The sequence below is a fragment of the Diachasma alloeum genome, unplaced genomic scaffold (assembly GCF_001412515.2).
Source record: "Diachasma alloeum isolate Michigan unplaced genomic scaffold, Dall2.0 Dall_scaffold_00349, whole genome shotgun sequence".
NCBI lineage: Eukaryota > Metazoa > Arthropoda > Insecta > Hymenoptera > Braconidae > Diachasma > Diachasma alloeum.
The window spans coordinates 882541-891198 of NW_021680488.1; the positions used below are offsets into that span (position 1 = coordinate 882541).

An 8658-nucleotide genomic window follows, 5' to 3' on the forward strand; every position below is an offset into this window, starting at 1 on the left:
ATGAAGAAACAAAGAATCTTTTGTCAAATAAATTGGGATTAGAATGACGGTTTATCAATATCCAACAGTATCTAATTACATTTATCAACTTATCTAGTACTAAGACTGTTTGGGATTCACCGAAAAATCTGAAGCGAAAAATTGAATTTAAATTTGTGAATGAGTTGATTAAATTGATTTTAATTCTCTGCGCGGGTCAGGTCGCAAGTGAAAAAAATTGAAGTCTAATTTATTTAATGAAGAAAAAAAATCTTTTGAGAAATAAATTGGGATTAGAATGACAGTATCATCAACACCCAACAGTATCTAATTACATTTATCAACATGACCGCTACTGAAACCATTTAGAATTTTCCAAAAGTCATAATCCGACGTGAAAAATTGAATTTAAATTTATGAATGAGTTGATTAAATTGATTAAAATGCTCTGCGAGAGTCAGATCGCAAACGAACAAAATTAAAGTCTAATTTATTTAATGAAGAAAAAAAATCTTTTGAGAAATAAATTGGAATTAGAATGACAGTATCATCAACATCCAACAGTATCTAATTACATTTATCATCATGACCGTTACTGAAACCATTTAGAATTTTCCAAAAGTCAAAATCCGACGTGAAAAATTGAATTTAAATTTATGAATGAGTTGATTAAATTGATTAAAATTCTCTGCGAGAGTCAGAATGCAAATGAAAAAATTAAAGTCCAATTCTTTTTTCAATGAAGAAACAAAGAATCTTTTGTGAAATAAATTGGGATTTGATTGAGCAATGGTGAAGACGAGCGTGAGAAATTCCGAAAAATCATCACCATCGCAGCTTCATCGAAATGATCGCCACATGTGAATGACGATCAAGGTTCCAATTATGGAGATATGCGTGATTTCTGAGACACTGGGTGTAAGTGGAAAATCCATGAACGATCGACTGTCGAAGAAGTGAGGGAAATCAGTCAGTCGGGATTTGGATTGCACACGATTTTGTCGGACGTTCATATTCGGTGGCAGGAGGCACTAAATCATGAGCAACGATACTAATGACACGGATCCCTGGGGTGATTACGATATCAATGACTCGTTGAATCATTACGATTGGGGGGAGTTGGCGCCGGTCGTCGTGATTTACTCCATTACCTTCAGTTTGGGATTGATTGGTGAGAAATGTCAATTTTTTTAATTCAAGTCAAAGTTCAGGATTTTTTTCCTCAATTTTCACGCACAAAAACATTTCGTAGACAAGTTAATTTCATTTTAGATACAATGAAATTAAATTTTCTATTGAGACGTCTCTAAAAATTGCTCGACGTGAATTAACAGAACGAAATTTCCGAGCGGATTCGCAGAATTTTGCTGTGAAATGGTTTCATACATGTATGATTTTAGAGGATTAATTTTTGCTTTATTGCTTCCGAATGGAAGCATTGTAATCGTTCAAATCTGAGTTTTGGATTTTTCGTGTTATCTCGACCCATTAACTCAAAGCGATTGAGCGTAAGCCATGGTTGTATTTTTTCATCACGCTGTGCGAAAAAGTAACTTTTTAGGCACGCTTCGCGTGCCTAAACTTCCCTTTCCCCGGACTGAAAACGAATTCGAGTCTTGAGAGTATCTGAATGTAGAATTCAGTAGCGAAGCGGTAAACCGGGTCAAGTTGATTTTTATTTTTGGACAATTATTGATCAATATCTCGGAATCTGGGAGAGATAGCAAAATTTTTATTATGACCTTTTTTAAAACCCTTAAGTCGCTCTACAAAAAAGGTTATGACAAAAATTCTTCTATCTCTTTTAGGTTCCGAGATATTCGTCAAAAACTGGCGAATAAAGTCCAATTCTTCAAAGTCGACTTAACTCAGTTTACCGCTTCGCCACTGAATTATTTGACAGAACGAAATAATACGCAAATTTTGATGACATTTCAACTGATGATAGTACTATGATATGAAAAAATAGAAGAAGAGAATAGTAAAATAACAATTGAAAGAAAGAGAATCCATTCGGAAGCAAATTGCTAATTTATTAGCAGCAATTACTATATTAATTTATAAAAAATGCCATTGTCCAGTTGTTTGTATGTATTGTTTACAGGAAATCTCGTAATTATCACTTCCACCCTCTGCCCGAAACTGAGACCACTTCCATCGACGCCCACCAACATATTCCTGGGAGGTCTAGCCACTGCTGATCTCATATTGATCATCTTCTGCATTCCCGTCAAGGTAGGGTTACTCCCGAGGTTCCCATTACCCCGGAATTAGTGTTCTAATGACCGTAAACTAGTCCCTGTGATTTTTCTATTACTAGATCCGTGCGCGCGCTTTCCCGCGCGCTTATCTTTTTGTTGTGACAATGAAGAATTCGAATTTATTAAACTTCATATACTCATAGATGTTTTATGAATATTGATAATAACTTAAAGAGAATTAAGAGAATGAAGAGAATGAAGAGTGAAGCATCAATGGATAATTTTTAATCTTCGATTAAATTTTTTTTTTTTTTACTTTTTAAAATAATCTGATTAAAATCTGTAATTGTTATGAATTGATTTCCTAGAAAACTGAAAAAATTTCTTGAATTCTTCGGAAAATTTCAGTTTTCCAGATAACCGTAGATCACAGATTTTTCTCGAATTATTTGGGAAACCAAAGAATTCTCATGAATTTTGTAGAGTTCAGAATTTACGTATGAAAATCTGAAAAGCAAGAATTGATCATTTTGGCGTGTGATAAACATGAAAAAATTAAAATTTGGGAAGTGAAGAATAATTTGTGAGTAAAAAAAATTTAGAAATACTATATTTTCTTTTCTCATGATCAACAATTAGGCAATTTAGATATGTTTTTATATAAAGATCAACTTCACACATGAAAAAATGAAAAATATGACGCAGAAAAAATTTTTGGCATTTGAAGAATTTGAAAATACCGGGGTTTTTTTTCAGCGACTATTTCACGTGACTCATTGACCAATCAGAATTGAGGATTAACGGTCAGGCAGTTTCGAGATATTTCGATATAAAACAACTTCACGTTTCTTTCATCTTTAGTAAATAAGATCTTTCGCATCGATTTCCCGCTGATTGCACATTAAAATGGATATTTGTCGAATTAGTCGATCCCCTCAATCTGCAAAAGGACACAATCTGCTGGCCATCGCGAGCGATGAAGACCTTATCGGCGTGACCGACTAATTCTCCGATCGGTTCATCACTGCATTCCCACTTAATCATAACGAGATCGGCCGCGCGTGCTACGCACGCGCCTTCTCATCTCCTCACGCAGTGGCGCTTCGGTTTTAGTCTTACGCTTACGCTTACTCGAGATTTTCGAGATATTTCGAGATCGATTTCCTTTCCCCTTTTTACGATAGGATAGGATCCTCAGAATTAATTAGATTGTCGCAAAACTCTCAAGTTTCTCGAGTGGGAGTAACACTTACTCCAAGGCGTGAGTAATTACTAGGGTAATTGCCTCCATTCTATTATGGTTACCTGAATTTTTTTATCGGTTTTATTAATGCACTCCTGAGTCATCTCCATGAGTAACAGCGTAATATGGAGATTAATTAAGATTACTCCTCCGCGATGGGAAAGAAAAAATGTAATTTCATTATTTTTATACTAGTCATTTGACATTATTATTATTACATAATAATAATCTGACAAAATTTTTAATCTCCAATTCTCAATTTCCGTCATTTATTCTATTCATTCTATCAAAAGACGAGGATAGAAATCCAATTGATGGGTATTGTTCCATTATTCGAATAAATATATCGATTTAAAAACTTTTCGGACATTGAAAAAAAATTTTTTTTATGTTTTTCCCGTCTTTGTTTTTTTGTGTGTTTTCATTTCTTCTCGTTAAAATTAGATCATAAAAGCCCACTTTTTATTGATCTTTAATATAATTCTTCTTCATTCAGTCTTCTAAATTAAATCAATCTAATTGTGAAGACGCAAATGGAAAGAAAATTAAATTAAATCAAATAACATAAAGTAATCTAGGGACGGGCGCGAAGCGTCCGTTCGCTAGTATTTTATAACTCAATATTATTTCCGACGAAAATTGATGGAGTCTATCCATGATGACTTTTTGGAGCGTGCGACAGTCGCCATGGGAAATGCCCTGGTGTTTCGTAAGCAATCAAAACTTTTTGGGAGCTCTCCTAGTGCATTTGACGGGAGAGAATAATTTTCACGATTGGCCCTATGGAAAAAACTTTGATTTTTTTTTCTGGTTTTACACACGAAGGGAAAAGTTCTGAACAGGAAAATTCTCATTAGCTTTATATTCATCCTGAATAGAATGAATTCAGTCAGGGCCAATAATGTACGGTTGAGACTGAAATTTCGAACAATTACGTCTATATTTACGTCTACAATGTTCACCAGTTTCACCTAGTCAGCCTGTGCCCAACCTGTAACACTTTAGAACTCGACTCTGTTGAAAACTTTTTGTTAAAATTCCCATATCTCACCCCAGTCCAAAACACATTGTGGGAAAAGACAAAACACATGCCAATTTTTGTTACTTGTTACTTGACTCAAGTTGTGCACCCAGAGAAATGATTCATTTAAATCAAATAAAGTTTATTTACATCAAATAAAAGTTTTTATTCGAAGTTTTGTTTACATTAAATGAATGTTTTTGTAGTATTCATAAATCTTCATCTCATCCGAATAAATTCTTCATTCATACCCAGGGATGGCCATCAATCTTCCGATTCTTCAATATTAATTCTTCAATTAAAAATAATAAAATAATTGATAATCTAAATTTTCAATTGATGATAAACTAAATATTTAATAATATGGGGCTGTAAATTTTCTATCGAGTAAATAATACTAAATTTCTTATCAGGGATTTTCGATTATCCAATTAATCGTCAATCTTCCTAAGTTACTGATTAATAAATAATTCGGAATTTGAATATTTAAATTGATGATTGCTTGAATAATTAAAATTTAAGAGCCACATTAACGAACTGACTTTAATAATTTAACGGTAATTATAATCTATGGATATGGGTATCTCTGTTTATACCAAATAAACAGTTTTCTTGTATTAAGAAAATTTCTTTATGTGAATAAAATAAATTTATTCTTTGAACTAAATAAATATTCATTTCATGCTAATAATTTATTATCACTTTGAAATGGCAATAAACTCGAAAAATATTGAACGAGGAACATGCAGTAATTATTACAGGTTGTACATACATCACATATGACATTTAGGGGGAGAGGGGGAGGGGAGAATTTCTGTTCTATGGTGAAAGAAAGTCGTATATACTGGAGTGAAAACTGTAATCAAAAATTGGATCAGAATGATTCTAGAGAGTTCAAATCGTCCAGATTTAATGTTTCCTGGATTAGGTACATACGACTTTTTTCCACATAGCCCACGAATATTGTTGAAACACACTTTTGAAATTCTTTCACAAAATCCATGAAAATGTGATTTTCTTGAAATAAGAAAACTATTTATTTAAAATGAATAAATTTTTTATTTAATATAATTAAATCCGTTTCATCGAAACAAGTAAGCGAGTTTATTCATTTGTAGCGAAAATATTCTTGAAATAAGTGAAAAATTTCAAATAAATATTTTTATTTGATTAAAAGAAAACATTTCTCTGGCTGCCATCGCCACTTTTCCTTCTTACTTCTCTGTTATTACGAAATGCGAACCGGTTAATGAGCGTGGACTCGCTTAACTTTAGTTTTCCGATACTTTGTACAATCCCTATTTTTCATTAAGGAATTGCTTAGGAACTTCCATTGTAAAAGATGATTTATTTTGATGCAATAAACTACGATATTTACGGCATATCATACAATCCTCGATGGGAGAACTCCTCGAAATCCGCGATAAACAGCTATTTACCAGGATAATCTGAGCTTCCATCAAACAACACCCCCGTAACTCCCTCCGAAGTACACAAAAGAGAAGAATCCGGAAACTTGAAAACTCGTTTCGTCAGTTCTAACTCAATGATTCGATCGAAAAGTTGCGCCAACAATACCATCGTTCACTCTCGGTAAATAACCAACTTTCGGTTGCCCGTGCGATGAAGTTACGCATCCATCTGGTGTTTTCGAATGAATGGTGACCGGTGAAATTTTCGTTCGGAAAGAACTAAAAAATTAATTTTCCAATGTCTCCGTAAACTTTTAGAATAGATTTTTTTTCGATCAATGAAAGAATACTCATAAGTTAGATTTCTATCCTTGTCTTTTGACAGAATGAATAGAATAAATATATAATAAAACATAAATGGCAATGAATTGCAAAAATCACCAATTGGAGACTGAAAATTGAACTGGAGAAAATTTGTTTTTCTTCAAATATGAACGGGTTTAGAATATTTTGGAATTTCATGATCTAATTGTAACGAGAAGAAATGAATAGAATGGAAAAAAAATAGTCGGAAAGAAATGAAAAAATTAATTTTTCAATGTCTCCGCAAAGTTTTAAAATCGATATATTCTTTCGAATAATGGAAGAATACCAATAAATTCGATTTTTATCCTTGTCGTTTGATAGAAAAACCAGTTTGTATCGTTACTGATCTGTCATCAGCAGCTGACATTTAGTCTCGTTCATTATTATTCTTAAAATCGTTTAAAAGATGAAGTATTATTTCCCGTCGATTGCCACTGATTCCATATTCTTATATGGCAGGGGAAAAGCGATACATTTCATTTACTCGACTCCCTACATCATACATTATCGGCAGTCCAGAAGCCACAAACACGCTGGCAAAAAAAGAAAACGACAGAAACAAAAAACATAAAAAATGAAATGAAGTTCCGTGCGTTCAATAGAACGTTAAATGAGACGTGTGGGTTGAAAAATTTATCCGCACATGTATTCGGATATTCTTGTGAAAATATACGACTAGAGATACGTAGTGAAAAGCGAAAATAGGTTTCATCTACAACTGCTGAGCACAAGTGATACGTTGGGATGAGTGAGATAAAATGTGCTCTCTCAAGGGATTCGAAAATAAAGTTTGGACATTGTGCCAAGATTGAATGATACAAAAATAAATCGGTTGGATTTGACCAGGAGAAACAGACTTTTTTGACTTTAGACTTTTTTTTGCCACTGTCACGGCGGCTTTTACTGTATTAATGGATATGTCTCCGTGGCTTTTTGTTTTGGATGGGAAGGTGTTGTTTATTTTGATGCGGCACAGCTCCATTAAAGTAGAACATGCAGACATTAGAGAGTCTTTCGAGCTTGAACACGTGTCAGATTGAGAATATTATTAGAAGTGAGGCATGAGGATTGGAAGATTAAATAAATAAATAAACAAGCAGGGGTTCGAGCCTATCCGGCGGAGGGCATGTGACCGTTACTGTTTACGTCATTAGCCCCTTTTTTTTATTTTTGCCAATTCCATTGGTAGTAAGCTTCAAAATGGATCCGCAACGTGTCTCTATCTCTGTGACAGGCATACAACCGTATGGGTTAAATTTTTAATTTTGTGACCCGTGTCCTCGATATTGCCCAAGATTTTTCATTAAAAAATGGAAAAACGGCAATAACTCCAAACTTTGTATCAAAGGGTATATATCTTTTGATTGATCCAGACCTCAGAGGCCATCGAGATGAGTATTTTAAGAAAAGAAAAATTGAAATCGCTGCAATCAAAATTAGAAAATCGAAAAATCGGTTACCTACAAGGGTTCCATTCTGGAGCAAAAATTAAATGACGCGATAGCATCTAAATTCAACTAATTTACCATCCTAAAGAGACAAGAATCCCAGATCCGAAAGATACCCCCGAACGTCAGTCAATTTCTCAATGTCAACATCCGGATATTCATTCAAGGCGACAAGACGTTCCCCGAGCGCTGAAAATTCGCATTTTCAGGGCTGCCAGAGTGTCACTGGCATATCTGACGTCCAATCGCAATGAAAGTGGTTATCCGTTTCTAGTCTGAATGAAAAGTTGGAGAAAGAGGAGAGATCAAAGAATAATGGACAGCTTATACTTACGAGGTAAACGGAATCTCGCCATCTTGTATTGGATGATTGGACTCCGGCTGCAATTCAAGGACGTTGTGTGATGCCACTTGCACGATATAAAGTGCCGGTAGATATCAGAATTACGTCGCACACTGCCGTAATAGATAAACTCGGTAACAGAGAACGAGCAATCGATCATTATCTGATTAAAGCTCAATGGATCGTTTTAGGTTATGACGGAAATTGGGGACAATGGCAGGTGCAATTGGCATTATTGTCGTGATGCTATTCCACTGATGATTGGGGTTGTGGAAGGTAGAGCGAGAGAAATAGTCACCGAAATTATTTCAACCGTTTCCATTCATCTTCAAAAAACTAGTCATTTCATACGTACTTTGCTGTTGACAGTTATGGAGGGCTACAACAGGTGTCTGTTTACTGTTGTGGCTTTTCAAGTTTTGAGGTTTCTTTGGTTTAAGATATTTTTGTCGCAATCGTTGAAGAACTGATGGGTTGATAAATAGAGAATAAATGAGTGCTCTGATGAAGAACACTTTGTGTGTTCGAAATGTTGGCAAATAGTGGAAAAATTGTTTTTTTCTCTTACGATTCTTTCCTTTTTTAATTCTAATTATTATTATAATTATTGGCATCACGGCAAAATATCAGTCTCAAAATATCACA

At 34.2% G+C, this 8658-nt stretch overlaps 1 protein-coding gene across 3 annotated transcripts in view; it reads left to right on the forward strand.

Moving 5' to 3' along the window:
- The window catches only part of LOC107040955 (QRFP-like peptide receptor), a 46130-nt gene that overhangs the window by 8952 nt on the left and 28520 nt on the right, over positions 1-8658 (forward strand). For all 3 annotated transcript variants that reach the window (XM_015261286.1, XM_029126298.1, XM_029126297.1), the window contains 2 exons: positions 725-1150; positions 2084-2214. In XM_015261286.1, coding sequence (XP_015116772.1) covers positions 1018-1150; positions 2084-2214 — 264 coding nt within the window. In that variant the 5' untranslated portion in view covers positions 725-1017. The remainder of the gene's footprint in view (positions 1-724; positions 1151-2083; positions 2215-8658) is intronic.